At 38.4% G+C, this 19,321-nt stretch overlaps 1 protein-coding gene across 1 annotated transcript; it reads right to left on the minus strand.

The window, feature by feature from the left end:
- Positions 1–2,857: 2,857 nt before the first annotated feature.
- LOC145983289 (uncharacterized) lies at positions 2,858–8,963 on the minus strand. The gene is made up of 3 exons (XM_083116441.1): positions 8,890–8,963; positions 6,052–6,122; positions 2,858–3,932 (listed from the first exon to the last, which is right to left on the minus strand). Exons 1-3 carry the CDS (start codon positions 8,961–8,963, stop codon positions 3,217–3,219), a joined length of 861 nt encoding a protein of 286 aa, XP_082972567.1. The 3' UTR covers positions 2,858–3,216.
- Positions 8,964–19,321: the final 10,358 nt, after the last annotated feature.

Here is a 19,321-nt window from a genome sequence, read left to right on the forward strand (position 1 = left end):
TGATAATGTCATCGCCTTGTAATCAAGTGTTCCCGTGGTCGTTGCCCGAAAACGAGACACACACTTTGTCCTCGAGACTGAAACGAGAACGAGGCGTGTTCTTATAAACCTGGATGAGACTTAAGAGACAGGGATTTAGAACTGCAGACTGGGCTACCACGTCTTGATACATATTCTATTTCCAGGCTCGGACTGTGGTAGGAGGCTTGAGGGGCTTCAACCCCCGCCTTCATCCGCAAAAGGGCTTCCACTAGGAAGAGGGAGATTATTTTCAAAGACGAGCTAGATGAAAAATAACATACCTGAATCTGACCAAAAATGTCACACAACTAACTAGCTATATGGCATAATGACCTAACATTTACAACTAAAATTATTGTAAATGTTTATGAATTTGCACATCATTTGTGACTGAATATAAAAGTGGAGTCGTATTTCTTCCATCTGACGTAATGTCAGTGAACATTCTAAGCAGTGCGAATTAACTTTTTGCTTGGGCTTCCCCGATAAGGTCGTGGTAGCATCATCGCCTTGTAATCAAGGGCTCTCGGGTTCGATACTCGGTGGAGGCACATGGTGGTTCGGATCTTAACCTTACTGTGCATAAAGTGGACTTAAAACAATAAATCAATCTATCAATTCTTTGAGGGGGATAACAACACTCCAGGCATGGATAAAAGTAATTATCCTTTGCCAGAGATGAGATGCCAGATTTTGTGAGAGGGGGCAAATCCCCGGCACCCCCCTGTTATTTCGCACTCTGCGCATCTCATATCATACGAGGGCCACTATTTATATTTTGAGCCTTGGCAACACTGATTGAAGTTAGGCGCGATTTGACGTTTGCACGGAATCGTCTGGCATTATTGACCATAAGGTACTTCAAATGTTTTGTCAATAGCTTGATTTGTGTTGTTTATGTTGCCTTGGAGATTGCGCGACAACAATAAAATGGAATTAACTCGTGAACATTTTCGTGCGATGATTTTTTACGATTTTCGACGTGGATTATCAAGACAAGAGTGCATCGATCAATTTACTTCCACATTTGGCGATGAAGCCCCATCCTTTGCCACTGTGAAACGCTGGTATAACGAATTTAATCGTGGCCGCCATTCGCTCACCGACGAGATTCGCGAAGGTCATCCAAAATCAGTTGTTGTTCAAGAAAACATTGATGCTGTGCAAAACCTAATATTGCAAGATCGTCATGTGACATACTGCGAGATTGAGGCAACCATAGGCATTAGTTCCACCAGCATATATAAAATATTGCATGATCATTTAGCTGTGAGAAAGGTATGTTCTCGTTGGATCCCACACAATTTGACAAAAACTAAAAAAGACGCTCGCGTCAAATGGTGCGAACAAATGCTCAATAAATACAATCGTGGTGCTTCAAAAGCGTATATAAGATTTTAACAGGCGACGAATCATGGATATATGCATATGAGCCGGAACGTAAACAGCAGTCGACTGTATGGGTGTTTCAAGATGAACCCAATCCAACAAAAGTTGTTCGCGCTCGAAGGACATCGAATCAAACGGTCGCCTGTTTTTTCGGGAAAACTGGTCATGTGGCAACTGTGCCTTTAGAGGAACGAAGAACGGTCAACTCTGAATGGTACACAACAATTTGTTTGCCAGAGGTCTTCGGTCAAATACGGAAAACAAACAAATGCCGTCGGATCATTCTTCATCAAGACAATGCCAGCTGTCACACATCTCGTCTAACAACCGACTATATGAACAGTCAAAAAATCGAATTGATGGGTCATCCGCCGTACAGTCCTGATTTGGCACCCAATGACTTCTTCTTGTTCCCGAATGTCAAGAATAAATTGCATGGACAACGATTTTCGTCGGCGGAAGATGCCGTTGATGCGTTCAAAAACCATATTATGGAGGTGTCTCAAGAAGATTGGAAAAACTGCTTTGACAAATGGTTCGAACGAATGCAAAAGTGTATTGACCATAAAGGAGAATACTTCGAAAAACAATAAAGCAGTTTTCAATGCCAAATTCCTGTTTTTTCATTGTTAGGCTCAAAATATAAATAGTGACCCTCGTATTAGAGATCTGATACACACACACACACACACACACACACACACATGCATATACGTAAATAAACGTATGACAAAAGTCCCAAATATCTCAATATTTCCCATCATTTTCCGAGATGTCAGATTTTTTAATATATTATTCAATATACCATCCCGCACAATCGAGTACAAGGGCCATTTGTGTTGCAATTATTTCTAGGATAAATCATTATCTTACCTCCGTTGCCTGTACTATTTAAAAAAAAATGTCAGGCGCCTAACTACTACACAAAAGACCCCAGGGTTATGCCATGATTCGCGTCCGAACCGGTCAACGTCTCATGGCAGACTGATTGTGTGCCTTTCAGCTAAGCACGGAAGATTACTGCGCATGCGTCCATCCAGTGTTACCAACTAACATTGGTAGATACAATATTCGCCACCTGTATATAAATTCTAAAACAATTTTGCAACATGCAACTTTCGAGGTAAGCTGCTCTGATATGAATATGGTCAAGCAACATACTCGTACAACATACAACTCTAATGTTGCTTTTAGAAACATTAGAATTAATATATATTGCATATTTCTAAGGCATTGGACAATGAAAATAGATTTTCTTAGCATGAGACCTAGATTCGATTCCATGGTATAAATGTGTCGTACATAAGTTACTGGTTGATGATCGATTTGGTTTATTTTACTTCGCTTTTGTGCCACGTTTGGCTAATCGCGAAGATTCAACACACTCACACTCCGTACATTAGTACTGCATCATTTTTAAATAATATAAAATAATGACAAAACAGAGTTGCATAACGATTAATTTTATTGACTACAACAGTATAAAAGTACAAAAAGTTAACAGCGTCGCTGTTGTGTGATTTAACACTACGTAGTGAATATATTATACAATATAGTTGCTATTCGAAGAGGCAGTTCAATAGCTGATGTCGCCATGCACTAGTTGATGCCTATAGAGCTTTGGTTTCAATGCTGCTGGAAGGTGTGTGATACCGTGTGTTTGCTATTGCGGACAAATGATTGGTAATGTGACCCATTGGCTGCCTCGGTTCGTGCTCTAGAACTAGAAGAGTTGTCGCCTCAACCTGGCTCGTCCGTCTAGAAAATAGGTTAGGTATTTAAGAGTTTGTCTTGGTTGTCGTGGCTTTACATGCGGCGTCCATATCTTCCATATCGACTATCGTCGCCACCTCCTCCAATCGGAGGTTCTGGTACTGAAGTATCCGGAGCCTCTGGTAGTGCCGGATTGGCACCACCAGCGCCCTCTTCACCTCCACCCTCTGAGGGGTTGCTTCCTGGAAGGGATGGTTGCTGTGGCAAGTCTGGTTGCTGTGGCAAGTCTGGTTGCTGTGGCAAGTCTGGTTGCTGTGGCAAGTCTGGTTGCTGTGGCATGTCTGGTTGCTGTGGAAGACTAGTATTGCTTACAGCGGATGTGTCTGGTGTCTGTGGAAGACTAGTATTGCTTACAGCGGATGTGTCTGGTTGCTGTGGAAGACTAGTATTGCTTACAGAGGATGTGTCTGGACCGCTAGGCAGTCCTCCGGGTGCCTGTGGTAGCTCGGGGGCTGGCATTGATGGCAGTTGTCTCTTGTACCTTCTGCCTACTGGTGCTTCAGGCTCTGGTGCAGCTGGGGCTTCCGGTGCCTCTGCTTCTCCACCTTCTGATGCTTCTCCGCAGCCCTCGCCAGCACCACCAGAGGGGAAGAAACTGGGGAAACCCCTGCTTCCGTCGCCGCCTTCGCTTCCTCCTGCCCCTCCTGCACTTGGCATTTCTGGTATACCAGGGAAACCAGGCGCACCACCGCAACCAGCCTGGCGTGCGGTCCTCACCTTGGTAGGCGACGCTTCAGTGCCCGTGAAATCTGCAAAAAAACAACGTCATTGCTGTTAGAAAAAGCAGTCAATCGTTTATTCTGGCCTGCAAATGAAAGCAATGTGGTGGCAATGCCTTCTTGAAACAAGGCCTGTACAATGACGTCACCATTACTAGACCTTAGCCACCCTAAGAACAGGCTATTGCGGCAAAATGCTGTTTCTCTGCTGGCTAACTCGTAAAGGAAGGATTCTAGTGTTGCCGATTCTTGCCCAAACAGGGTGGGGCAGCTGTAGACCTAATTTGTTTCTTCGTAAGTAAAAGCGGCAACAGAGGGTCACTGCCATAAATGCATTTCCCGCGCTGGCTGTTATCGTGGTCGCTCTCTAGGTCATGAACCGTAATACAATATCAGTATCACCTTCTCCAGCCGCGGATCCACGAGGAGGGTGTTAGGGGCGATAGCCCTTTCCAACTGTAAGTTTTTTAAGCATGCTATTATGATTAATATTCGTGAAGACTGAAATATTCTGTCTGATTACAAACTTTAACGAACTTTAAAGTTTAATATAAGCATCTATGCAAATCATAGGCTAATCGGAACCTGGCTTACAGTATAAATTTTGGTACGAAAAACAACCTCAAAAGGAGCTCTACCCCGAGATCCCTTGAGATGATAGGTTTTTGTTTTCTTTGTTTATTCCTCATATCTGATCGTTAAGTTTGCGGTGGGAATGGGAGAAATTATGAAGGCGACATGGAATATTAACCATGTATTCCAGCCATGAACCATATTATGCAAGACATCTATAAAACATGGAAATCAGCTTGGTTCCTGGTTACAGTACTGTATGTTTATACAAAACAGCGCATATGTAGCCTAGAATTGATTCTCAGGTAAGGTGAGGTACCCGAGTTAAATTAGCTTCTCCCAACTGTAAATTCTGGATCAGACACTGGCCGTTGCAAATGTATGATAGAGAGAGAGAGAGAGAGAGAGAGAGAGAGAGAGAGAGAGAGAGAGAGAGAGAGAGAGAGAGAGAGAGAGATTGAAAAGGGAGAGACAGGAATAGAAGTTAAATGATAGAGATGGAAGTAAAGGAAAAAAGCGAAAGGAAGTAAGATTGAGGAAAAGAGTGAGTGAGAGATAGAAGTAGAGAAAGAAGGTGATAGAAAAACAATTAGAAATACATGGAAAAGAGAAAGAAGGTGGTGATAGAAAATGAATGAGAGAAAAAGAAAGGAGAGAGAATGATGGAAGGAAAAGAAAGAAGCGAAAGGAAGTAAGATTGAGGAATGAATGAGAGAAAAAGAAAGGGAGAGAGAATGATGGAAGGAAAAGAAAGAAGCGAAAGGAAGTAAGATTGAGGAATGAATGAGAGAAAAAGAAAGGGAGAGAGAATGATGGAAGGAAAAGAAAGAAGTGAAAGGAAGTAAGATTGAGGAAAAGAGTGAGTGAGAGATAGAAGTAGAGAAAGAAGGTGATAGAAAACAATTAGAAATAAATGGAAAAGAGAAAGAAGGTGAGGTTGATAGAAAAGATAGAGAGAAGAGAGAAAGAATGAAAGAGAGAGAGAGAGAAAAATTGAAGACAAGTGATGATATACAGAAGTAAATTAAAACGAGGGAAAGTTAAAGATTTAGAGAAAACGAGTAAAGAAGACGGAGAAGGAATGAAAGAGAGTAAAGTGAAAAAGACAGAAATGTGTCCTGAATGCCAAAAACCGGACATTTCGTTTGATAAAAAGGACGACTGTAATGCCAATATCGTGTTCCAATTCGTGACCTACCAATGATGACGTTGCATTGAACAAAAACTGCATGCACAGGCCTTGTTATAAGTTTGTATGTCTCGGTGGCCGAGCACATTGAGACTCGGTTCTAAAGTTTCGGGATTTGGGTCTCGAGCAGGGAATTGTTCTTTCATCATTTTAATTTAATCATCATTCGCGTGCCTAAAAATAAGAAAGTATAACTTCCCCTTAGAACCATATCCTTCCGCCTCTGTTTAGGAAACTCCTGAGCTTTACCGTAAGTTTGAAAATTAACTAGTTAAATGATTAACATGCAAGCTTTCGAATTAAGCCGAGTTCACATGTTAACCCGCTGTTTTGCTTATTTATCAAGGATTCAGGTTTTACAATTTCTAACAAGTGTAGCCAACTTACCATTGTAAATATTGCCCAGAAGGAGCGCGCAGGCCACAAATTTCCACATGTTTGCGTTTCGACCTAGGTTTCTGAAAGAAAAAAAATCAGAAATTAATTCATACAATATATACAAGTGTGTCAATATTTCACAGAGAAATCTCATGCTAGCACGGAAACTACATTCTCTCAGCTAGAAGGAATGTACCTTGCAATAACCCTAGGCTAACTTTGTTGTTCTTTCATTGAAAGCCTTAAAATTTGTTTATTCATGATACTTAGAGTTTGGGCGAAATATTTCCTTAATTATATTGATTGATTTGCTTTATTTTACTTCGCCATTTCTGCCTCTTTTGGCTAATTTGCGAAGATGGGGATGAGTAATGATATGATGAAATTGATGAATGGACACTCACAAACATCCATGCCCAGGCCAGGATTCGAACCCGGGACACCTGGCGTCGTAGCGCGAAGTGCTAACCACTCCGCCACGGGGACCGGCTTTAATAATATTGAAAATGAAGCGAGAGTTGTGAGTGAATTTTCGAGGAGGTGGATGGGCCTATGCCCCCTTCCACAGGTTATATAAAAATAAGTTGCATCGTTATGACACACCCTTTTTATATTCAAAAGATGATTCTTCCTTTACATCTGCCGTCTTCCGCGGTGGAGTGGTTAGCACACCGCACAACAACGCCATGGGTCCCGGGATCGAATCCCGACCTGCGCATTGGTTTTCTTTGCAGTGTTTCTTCATCAAAACATCGCCCATTTTCTTCTTCGCGATTAGCCAAAAGTGGCAGAAGAGCAAGGTAAGATGAACTAAATCAATCAATATTAATTAAATACATCTAACATTATGAGATCACTCCTCCACGTCCTTCAACGCAAGAGGAAATGACGATCGCTTAATCTTTCGAAAATTGAATTCGCTTAATCAAAAACTTGTACCTTTTCTATGACAATATAACGCTGACTAGGCAGATTCAGTGATAGTTATCTGGTACCTAGTTCAAAGACTAGGAGGTCCTTTAACATATAGATTCGAAGACAAATTGTTGTTCTTTCAAAATAAAGTGTAAAATAATTTGAAATAAAACTAATTAATAATGCACAAATAAAATTGGTTCCTGAAAGTGGCGAAATTAACAGGAGGTGTATAATTTTGGGAAAATAAATTCAAATGTTGAAACTAAGTGGACAAAGGCTCATTCTTGGGTTTAAAGGAATCATAGAACCCACAGCTGATTTCAAATCCTGAAAACAAGTGTGATAGGGTGACCATAATGTTTTGGGGTTCAATTTAACCCCCTCCTGGAAAACCGGCTAGGTCTAATTATAAAATAATTTTTATCATTAATGTATTATTATTATTCTTAGATAATGCATCATGATCAAGAAATGAAATATGATTATTATAATCTCGGAATGGCTTACGTAGTGTGTCTGGTTCCTTTCATGTTAGTCCTACGCTGAAGTTGAGGAATGCCAGAAGTATTTATTAGAAGAACCAGTTTTCTTGAGAACAATTTTATTCTTCACCAACCATTCATAAAACTACCCCGTCCCCACGGATCTGATACACAATGCGAGATTTGTCTTTGAAGTTTGTGTCAAGACGCACGAATTTAAATTCCTGCTGTAGGTCTGTATTGGAACTACATGTACGCTTCTTGGCCATGCTTTTTCACTGTTCTACAAATATTGAAACACAAACAAAACAATTCATGATTGTTATGAAGTGCTTGAAACACAGTCCAGCTGTTTTACCAGTGTTGCAATTATGCTAGTTTAAAAATTCCATCAACATTTATTATTATTATTCTTAGGGGTAGGATTTTCATGATTTAGCATTTTTTTTGGTAAGGATGAAGTGTTCCCTAAATATATAGAAATTCATATTGTGAAGAAACTAATTGAATTAAGGTGCTTTTTAAGGGCATATTTTTGGCATATTTGGCCATTTTTGCGTGATTTAGCATATTTTGATGGATTTTCGGTCATATTTAGCATATTTTTGCATTTTGAAGCGATATACAGTCATTTTCGAAGTGATTCGTTTAAGATTCGTCCTTACTCCCATGTTTACTCGTTTTTTTGTTGTGTTTTTTTTACTGTAGCAAAAAAAATAATTTTTATTTGAAAATTTAGGGAAATTATTCATTGTGCATTGCAACTCAGTGCCCATAAAGTGAACTAAAAATAGTAAAAATATCTTAGCATTTAGATATTGATGTTTAAAACACTCCAGTTGTAAGGGCATATATTTCAAATTATAGTGCATATTTTGCATATTTTGGTGATTTTTAGATCATAAAAATCTTAGCCCTAAAATTAATAGTAGTAGTAGTAGCATGAAATGTCTCTCAAATTTAGAGTTGGTTTTCAAGTTTACTCGTAGACTTTTATAAAACATATCGACGAGACGGCTGGGAAACGCCTCTGGAACGGGACTGTCCCGGTTAAACCGGGACGTATGGTCACCTTAAAGTGTGATGGTGGGATTAGCAATCATAAATCTCAACGCAAAGTGAATAGTCTGACATCAAGGCTGCGGGTGTATTAGAAACTCCGTCTTAGGATCACAACAGCTATATTCGCAACAAAGTGAAAATTCTTACACCAAGAGTGTGCTTTGAAGGGGCACTAGTGGCTGGACAACTGCAATGGGTATCAAGGACCAAGTGAAAATTCTGAAATCACGCATGCGCTTTGGAGAGAATATCTCAGCTCTAACCAAATGTGCGATTGTAATCCTTAATTTTTTTGGCGTGACAATAGCCAAAAGATTCAGAACAATGTGCAAATGCTGAAACTAAGTATGTGATTTGTAAACCTGCTGATGGCAGCATACAATACCTGCTCGATTTCTTGACAGCTTGTTTCTTCTGTTCCTCCTGCTTGTACCTAAGAGGAGAAGATGTGTTTTGCATGAATGGTAGAAGGCAGACCGCGTATTTATACCCACTTTAAACTATTCTTATCAAGAAAACAATTAAAAAACCGCGCGCTTTCTCTTCAAGCTTTGTTTTTGCTTTGATAAGAGAGAAAAGCCAGTGCGACAAAATTATCGTGGTCAGTTATAAGGAAGTGCCATTATTTTGGTTTTCCTCTCGGCGACCGGTCCGCTATCTTTTGGTAATTTTTCATGCTTTGGTGACAGGGCAATGTCGATAAAGCCAAATCGCTTGGAAACCAAGTTTTTAACCTATTTGTTATACATATCCAGTACTCTTGTCGTGTTTTCTAATGAGGGGTACATTTTTCATAGGGTTTTTCATCCTTACTATACATAGAACATCCAGAGAACCTGTAGGAGAAGTTTTCCAGAATCACTTATGGTAGTTTAAGAATGATGCACAAGGACGGATACAGAGATGGAATGAATGGGATACATAAGCAAATATCTCCATGTATATAGCACCGTGCCATGAAGGCACATTTAGGGGATGTGGGGATAGGGCCCAACACATTATCGATCTCTGCGATTTTGGCGGTGATCAAAACCACCGACCGCCTTTACCCACCAGGGTTGCTCCACAGGTATAGGCGTCGCCAGAAATTTTTGCAGGGAGGGGGGTTGGGCAAATGATGAAAAGTTGAATAGTAGAAAAATGATCAGTTATAAATGTTATTATACAATAATAAATATTATAAACTAACAAAAATAAATGTTATTCGAAAAAATAATAATTATTATTATATAGATGGGAAGACTCAATACACAAGACGAGTGAAGCCCAGCACGACTATTTTCCATTATTTCTTTTGCATTTTATGCACTAAGTATCTGAAATGCATTTTGATATTAACTCTTGCATGTCTCGTTCAAGAAAAATCTTTAAGTGTTAAGGGGAAATGCTTTTCATAAAGTTTGTTGTGTGACCTCTCACCTAGAACTGTAATTATTAGAATTTTGAAAACTGTGAAACCATTTGTTCTTTGGATGGAATGGTAGAATATAACCTTGTTCATGTATTGTCCAATGCATTTTTACTTTGATTATTCTGTTCGAATTCTAACTAAATGAACTTTATTTCTGTTCTTAACAATAAGAGTAACAAATTTTCGGCTTTCTTCTATCTTTAAATGAACAATGTCAATTTCCAGGGAGTTCACCGACCCGCTCGACCCCCTGAGGGTGAGCCTCAGAGCCGCTTTATGCGGGGACAAGGCCGATAACATTCCGACCTTAGATCGAACCCAGGTCTTCCGCGTGGCAGTCAGATACCCTACCGACTAGGCCAACCCTGATTTCCCGCGTTATCATAATAATGTCATAATTTATTTATTAATATTAAATTTCAAGAGTACATATTCATTTATGTATAAAGTGTAAAATATTAGTAATATTATTGGGATCGTGTATCTTTAGGCCATGGTCTCACAAATGTTGAGAACCACTGGTACAGTGGGATCCATGAGTATTACCGTGCAAATTGTTCATCACCATGTTCGTGCACTTGATTTGACCCAACAAGAGCTTCAAGAAATAAAAGAATACTCAAAACAAGCTGTTGAAAACTTTTGCACCAGCATACATAAAAATCCATCGCTTAAAAACACACAGGATGTAAGAGAAAAATTACTGAAAATAGTCATGGACAATTTGCACGGTAATACTCATGGATCCGACTGTACACCAGTTCATCTTCACTGTAAGCGACCAGATACATTTTTTTGGGTGTTTGTTTATTTTATTATTCTTCACTTACACACTTTGTTCTCATGAATTTGTACTTTTATTGCCATTTTTCCTATCCTGTTCATCATAATTGGATCACACACTTTCTGTTTCAACCTTTCGTCCAGTTGAAATCAGGGTGGATAAGAATCATGATTTTTATTTAAAAAATCATTTTTCTTGATCTTTTTTATATAAATGGAATTTTTTATTTCAACCTATTTTTTTACTTTAAAATACCCACTTAAAATTGCTTGTATGTTTTTTGGCACCATACATTTAGATATATGTTTTTCATAAAAAGTTTTTTTCTAGTAAACAGCCCTGTAAAATATTTGAACAGTTTGATGAAAGCAAATAAAACATTATATGTAAATATACATTTTTTTTGTTTCTGACACTGTACCTACTATGGAAATGTTTGTTGAGTGTGTTAATGAAACTAATAATAATTTCAGTAACTTCTCTTTCAGTGAAAATAGAACATTCTGGATGTACTCTATAATTGTAAATTAAATATTTTTATAGTCTGTGTACCTGAATTTTGGAGATTTTTTTAATGGTACTTTCAAAAATATCACCTGCCATGTTTATTTACAGTCTAATGATAATTACACTATTTATGGTTTAAACTGATTAGTATTTTGTATACTTTGTACACAAAATGTTTGCTATTTATGCCTATAATAATTATTGAGTTTTAAATCAAGAGAAATGCGTGTTTAAATTTCCTTTCGTATGAGCTTCACCCCGTCAGTACATATATTTTGTTTCCTTTCTTAGAGGCTAATAAACATCATTAAATGATTACGAGATTAATGTACTTTCAGCAAAAGTTATTGTGATATCTACAAAATAATTATGCACACTATTATATAAATTATTTATTTAAATAAATCCAACTTAGTTGAAATACTTACTTGCTACATTGATACATCCTTATTTCTGTTTATTTGCATCTTTTATAGTTCACGACAGTTGTTTTACAGTTGCAATAGGAAGCAGTGAGGATATAATTGAATGGAAAATTAATAAAATAGTACAATGTACAGTAAAACCTCGTTAATGCGGACACCGATAAGAAGGACTTCGCTTAATCCGGAGAGGCAAAATGGAAAAAAATGCAATGTTTTAAATGTGGCTAGAAGTCAACAAGAGAACTTCCCAAAGAAAAGGCAGTCAACCACTGATGACATTCTGTTTCCCGCAGACTTTGTACTGTACTGTATAGTGTATTTAGGCCTATGCCCTTTAAATACACAATAATAAACGTGTTTTGTTGCTACAAACGGAGTTTTAATGCTCTTTCTACTGTTCTTTTAGGTTATTTCAGTTAATCCGGACTTTCGTTAAACGGTCAACTTATCCCCCCATTAGTCCGGATTAACGAGGTTTTACTGTAATTATTTTCCTGCAGAACCTTGAAAAATTCGAATATCTCAACGGCCATGCATTTTATTTAGAAAGTAAATATTTGAATACACAGCTTGTCTCATGAGAAACACGTCTATATTACAGAAGATGTCCATCCAGAGCCGAATTCGACAGTGCCTATTTGCAAAAGTTGCTTGCAAGATGTCCTAGCTGATTGCAACAATTTGGCGTCGAATGTTCGTTTTCTGTTCCAGTTCCACTTTCCTTTTTAAGCCACCCCACACGAAAGTGTAAGCCAGCATTAGGTCAGGAGATCTTGGTGGCCGCAAATTCTATGAAATTATTCTCCTTCCAAAACGAACTTTGGATTTCAGGAATGCTTAATATGAATATCTACTATTCTAGGGCCACTTAATCTATCTGAGTGGTGTTTAGAAGTACGATTGATAAAGAAAACTTCCCTTGAACAATTCTAGTCATTAATATTTATTCTTAAAATACATTTCGTCACATTTTAAAAACAGTTTCTATCTTAATATCCAGGAAGGGAGCAATATATCTTCAAGATGGACAAACGAAGAGTTTTCGAAAGAAATGTTACAAGAAATACGAGGGTCACTATTTATATTTTGAGCCTTGGCAACACTGATTGAAGTTAGGCGCGATTTGACGTTTGCACGGCATTATTGACCATAACGTACTTCAAATGTTTTGTCAATAGCTTCATTTGTGTTGTTTATGTTGCCTTGGAGATTGCGCGACAACAATAAAATGGAATTAACTTGTGAACATTTTCGTGCGATTTTCGACGTGGATTATCAAGACAAGAGTGCATCGATCAACTTACTTCCACATTTGGCGATGAAGCCCCATCCTTTGCCACTGTGAAACGCTGGTATAACGAATTTAATCGTGGCCGCCATTCGCTCAACGACGAGATTCGCGAAGGTCGTCCAAAATCAGTTGTTGTTCAAGAAAACATTGATGCTGTGCAAAACCTAATACTGCCAGATCGTCATGTGACATACTGTGAGATTGAGGCAACCGTAGGCATTAGTTCCACCAGCATACATAAAATATTACATGATCATTTAGCTTTGAGAAAGGTATGTTCTCGTTGGATCCCACACAATTTGACAAAAACTCAAAAAGACGCTCGCGTCAATTGGTGCAAACAAATGCCCAATAAATACAATCGTGGTGCTTCAAAAGACGTATATAAGAGTGTAACAGGTGACGAATCGTGGATATATGCATACGAGCCGGAACGTAAACAGCAGTCGACTGTATGGGTGTTTCAAGATGAACCCAATCCAACAAAAGTTGTTCGCGCTCGAAGGACATCGAAACAAACGGTCGCCTGTTTTTTCGGGAAAACTGGTCATGTGGCAACTGTGCCTTTAGAGGAACGTAGAACGGTCAACTCTGAATGGTACGCAACAATTTGTTTGCCAGAGGTCTTCGGTCAAATACGGAAAACAAACAAACGCCGTCGGATCATTCTTCATCAAGACAATGCCAGCTGTCACACATCTCGTCTAACAACCGACTTTATGAACAGTAAAAAAATCGAATTGATGGGTCATTCGCCGTACAGTCCTGATTTGGCACCTAATGACTTCTTCTTGTTCCCGAATGTCAAGAATAAATTGCGTGGAAAACGATTTTCGTCGGCGGAAGATGCCGTTGATGCGTTCAAAAACCATATTATGGAGGTGTCTCAAGAAGATTGGAAAAACTGCTTTGACAAATGGTTCGAACGAATGCAAAAGTGTATTGGCCATAAAGGAGAATACTTCGAAAAACAATAAAGCAGTTTTCAATGCCAAATTCCTGTTTTTTCATTGTTAGGCTCAAAATATAAATAGTGACCCTCGTAGTAGTTTGACTTTAAAGGTGAAAGCGAATGTCATTATTAGGGAACGGCTTTTAATGTGCAGCACCTTTCCAAAAAAATAGCTGTTTCATACCGATCGTTTGAGATATGTATTTTAGGAAATGAAATGAAGTAAAATAAACACACTTTGTTGCACCTTTTCGTGAGATTAGCACATTTCTACCATTTTTACCCCTCTTTAATGCTTCAGCACCTTTTTTCCTTCCTTTTCTTTCATGTTTTGTTAAATGATTGGACAGAGAAATAAATGATTTTTCACTTTTCTTGAGCAGCTACATGAAATCCTATATTCTCATTTTGTAGAGCAGAACGAGAGATATAAAATGGTATAATATAATCCTTGCAGCCCCCAATAGTTCACATGATAATGTAGCAAAACCCGCGAGAGAAAACACAAACTCCAACGAAACCTATTCGGCAGAACGACTGTTCTCTCTGCGGTCCGCGCGCATTATATACAGAAGGCGCAGAATAAAGAGAGCATTGAATGAAGGCATTTTATCAGCACTTTTTTCAGAACCTTTCTTTCCCTTTGCAGACTAATTTTGCACCTTAAAATTCGTTTCCTAGTCATTATGTATGTTTTAGTAGGACATTCAAGGTCATTTGAAGGCAGTCAAGAGACCTAACTTTTGTTTATTACTATTATTCCTCTTACAAAAATAAACATTTGTAGAAGCCATTTTCCTATTCAGCGCGTAATTTCACAGATATTTGTGTGATAACGTCGTCGCCTTGTATACAAGAGGTCCTTGGTTCGTTACCTGGTGGAGGCACCGTGGTTCGGATTGCACATTAAGCTGTAGGTCCATACCCGATTAGCCTCTCTGTGTATAAAATGGACTTAAATAAAAATTTCAAATTTAAAGTACAGGGTGTTCCGTTCAAACCTCCCACATTTTAATTCATCATTGCTAAAAGGTTATGAAACATAATGGAATGCGAGTGGTACTAGACGAAAGAGAAACTCAAAGGATTTTATTGCTAAATACTAAAGACGAATACACCAATATACCTCTACACCTAACTCTATGTGTGCACCGTTTGTAGCACGTATAATTTCCAATCTGAGACCCTCCGGATTGTTTATTAACACTTCCAGTCGCCAAAAACTTCGCACACCTTGCCTTAATGGTTTTCCCATCAGATGCTTCACCTTCATATTCTCTCCGGTAATTTCTTTGCACTGGTTGATTTGGTCTCTGCATACCTGAATACAGATTGTGCGTACTGATGCAGAGTCGCCAGTGTGCTTTATGCGATTGTAGCGCAGCATAGTGAGAGAACGGTGAACTTCGAGGTCATGCAATAACGTTCCATTATGTTTCATAACCTTTTAGCAATGATGAATTGTAATGTGGGAGGTTTGAACGGAACACCCTGTATATAATATTTGTGTTAAAAACATTAGCCGCTTTTACAATCAAAATTCTTTAACTGCTTTAAATGTACTTACATTATTAATATTATTTTTATTATAACAGCACAGGCAGTGAATAACGACAAGAATTGTTATCCCATTCTACAAAGATATTATTATCTATCAGCAGGAAAAGAGAAAATGGAAAATTTCTTTTTCAAAGCTGAAATTGCAAGGATATTATCGACAATATACAAGCTACCGCTTTCAAATAACGGTATGTTGTTAAGGCGATAACGTATATCGTGTTAGATTTATTTAAACGAAAAAAAGCACAATTATCTGGAATTATACTTGAGTGTCTCAGGTAAACAAAATTATTAGCCTGCCCCATTCAAATACAGTTTCCGTACAGGATATAGCAGGAGACACAAGACGAAATTTTCATTTGTTCATTTGCTAAGGTTGGAAGAATTGTTTATTAGTATTAATAATTACTAGTACAGCAATTGCTTGTACATTAATACGTTATATTTTAATAGTGTCATTACAGATCCATTAACAACTGATCCAGGTTGGCTTTTGCATTACAGAAGAATGCACTTTTCCGGACTTCGCTCCACGAGCGCACAATTTAACATAGAGCTAACCCACTCTCGCAGTTTATCACGCAGGAGTCCATAGATACGGCTCTGGCTCTATGGGTATTTCTCTGTTTTTTATAGAATTAATTGATGAGAGATGAAATTAAGGAAGGGACACTCACAACGAACACCCATGTCCAGGTGAGGATTCGAACCCAGGACCCCTGGCGTCGTGGCGCGTTGTGCTAAGCACTACGCCACGAAGGTCGGCGTGGGCTAAATTACAGTGCCATCTCGTCCCTTGGGGCTTCCGGGGCTTAGCCCCTAAAGATAAACGGACGTATTGACGTAATTATCAATCACCATAACGCATAACTATCACACAGTCTTTTAAAAGGCGATTTTTACCCACGTAAATTCATCGTCTGTTACAATGGATACGACAGCGCTCCTAGCGGCATTGATGTCAATTATCGTTTTCCGGGGCACGTCGCAAAGGAAGGCGTGGCCTACACCCACCTATGCTACAGTGAAGGTCACATGCTAGCAGAGAGAGGAGGGAAGAGTGCAATGGATTTAAGTGCTGATTCGGGGCTAGCTCCGTTGCGTCGCGTCGATCTCGCGTGTTGTACTGTAGTGGCTTTCATTCGCTATGTTTGAGTGAGTTTGGCAGGGTTGATGTTCGAACACAAATTGATGAAGGACATAGGCTGTCAATTACAAGACACAATGAATTTGTTCGGAAAAATAGGCATATATTAAATAGAATTATCGATTGCTTAAAATTCTGTGGTCGACATGAACTTTCTCTACGAGGACATAATGAAAGAGAACAATCTTTAAACAGAGGCATCTTCCCAGATTTATTATCCCTTCATAGAAGAGGTAACTTCGTGTTCTTTATTGTAGTGAAGAGTTGAAAACATAAACTCTATCAGCAGATTGCATTCATTTTTTATTTAAAATTATTTAGAGGATACCTTTTCAGAAACAGTAAAAATGACAAACATAGTTTTAATAACTCCAGTGGCAACAGCTGAATCTGAACGATGTTTCAGCACATTGAATCGTATTAAAAGCTGCTTAAGAAATGCAATGGGACAAGACAGACCAAATGCCTTGGCACTTGCTTACAATAGAGAAAGAATACATTTCAAACATAGAGGGCTTCAACGAAAAAGTAATAACAAAATTTGCTGAGCAGAAGAACAGGAGTCAACGTTCGTAGAAAGGTATGTTTCACTACAATACCTGTTTCTTTTGTAATCATGTGAATTGTCATTACATTTTAAATTCTTTAAAAAAATAAGTCCAGTTTTGTAGTTTAGAAGATAAATACCCGTTTTTTTTGTAATTCATGTAATTTGTCATTACATTTTAAATTATTTCAAAAAAGTAAGTCCAGTTTTGTAGTCTAGAAGAAAAAAGTACCTATTTTTTGTAATTCATGTGAATTTTCATTATATTTTAAATTCTTTAAAAAATAAGCCCCGGCCAAATTTGAGGACACGAGACGCCACTGCTAAATTATTAAAGACCGTATTGCATAGTCGCTTTTGTACCTCTTCAGGTTTCTGTAACCAAATAACAAACCCAAAATATGCGTGTTCTCAACTCAAAGTTATAATGCCTATTACCATTCAGCGAATTAAACTAATTGTAACTACACAATGCAAAACCTAATCCTACTAATAAAAATTCAAACTTTATCTTACCAATATTAACTAATGCAACTAACCGGAACTAGAATTATCATCATCCCTGCGTCTGGTAGCCCCACTCAACTCAAAGTGCATTTTTTGAATGAAGCTTTTTCCTAAAATATGCTGTTCTCTCTCTACTTGGGTTCCACGCAATGCTAAGGCTATCACTATTACTTCTGAGAAGTGAGTTCCTTAATTGCTTTATAGTTTTACAACCTATTTCCGAAACATGTTTTCGGCGTTAACAAAAGCTACAGCTTCCCATATAAATAAGAGAAATACCAGCTGGTGTTTTCAGATCTTGTTTTCCCAGAAACTTTGATTCTCTTAGAACTTAATTCCGCTTTGACCTTGCCGCTAGACACAACAAAACTTTTCCCAAATAACAACTTTGGAATATGAGAATTAACAAGATCCCCTTCCTCCCTCAAGCAACTTTGCATCCTACTTGTACGCAACTTCGCAGCACACATTCATGACCTTTGCTTTCCTCTCTTAGAAACCAAATAAACTTTCATTCACGGGTTCGAATCCCGGTCTGGGCATGGATGTTTGCGAGTGTCCATTCATCAATTTCATCATATCATCACTCATTCCCAGCTTCGCAAGTTAGCCAAAAGTGGCACAAGAAGCGAAATAAAATAAAGCAAATCAATCAATCTGAGAATTCATGTCGCCTTCCTCTCCAAAAGTAACTTCCCACCATATGTGTATGCAACTTCGCAGCACACATTCATGATTTTTCTTCTTTCGAGCCTTCGCACTACCCCCATCAGGCACACAATAAACTTTCATCCCAGATAATATATTTGAAATGTGAGAATGAAGGAGATGATTCATGTCTTTGGTTATTCTCCTAGAATAGAAATTTTAATTTTTCTATCTACTAGCATATGTATAGGATATTGTCATGCAACACTGACAATCTTTCACAGTACGTTCAGGACATCAAGATGACCAACTTTTCTCATTAACAATCAGACATTGAGATCTCGTGTGAGTTTTTTCTTGTAATTCCACTTAATTCACAGATAGGCTAATCGATGCAGTATGCGTTCTATTGGTGAAATTCTCAATGCGACATGTCGCATGTCGCTTTGGTGTGAAATCTCCTTCAGAGTTCACTGTGAAGTTTCCGTGGCGTGATATATTGTATTTGGTTTTGTTTAAGCTCAGATAGGCTTATCAGGCTGGATAGGATATTAACGACTGTGTCATGTGTCTTGAACCGGGGATCCTTTCATTACGAGAGACAATGTTACTGCTACATCATCGGGGAGGAACTTGGTTTGTTGATAAAAGACCTGCCCTAACCCCTTATTGTGAGGAGGGTGCAAATGGCACCGACACACAATTAAATATGTAAAGAATAAATTATTCAGTTTAGAATTTCGTAATATTGTTCGACAAATGCAAATAGGGTAAAAGAAGGGATGTTCGCCAATGCTGGGAATTTCGCCGTACTTGTGGTTTTTGTAATCGTACATAGAAACTATAGGTTGGAAACACTCACTGATGCCTGTAAAAAATCAAGTAACGTGTGCCTTGTTTCCACTGAAATCTGCAGTGTGTGAGCGAACTAGCAAGCAAGCAGTACAGTTTGGAATGCGCAGTTGCGTCTACACAGAAGGCAAAAGGAAGGTGCCGAATTTCAACACTACGTTGGAAATTGTCATTTCGTGGCAGATA

This window comes from Lepisma saccharinum, unplaced genomic scaffold, assembly GCF_977018435.1.
Source record: "Lepisma saccharinum unplaced genomic scaffold, izLepSacc3.1 HAP1_SCAFFOLD_752, whole genome shotgun sequence".
NCBI classification, from domain to species: Eukaryota; Metazoa; Arthropoda; class Insecta; order Zygentoma; family Lepismatidae; genus Lepisma; species Lepisma saccharinum.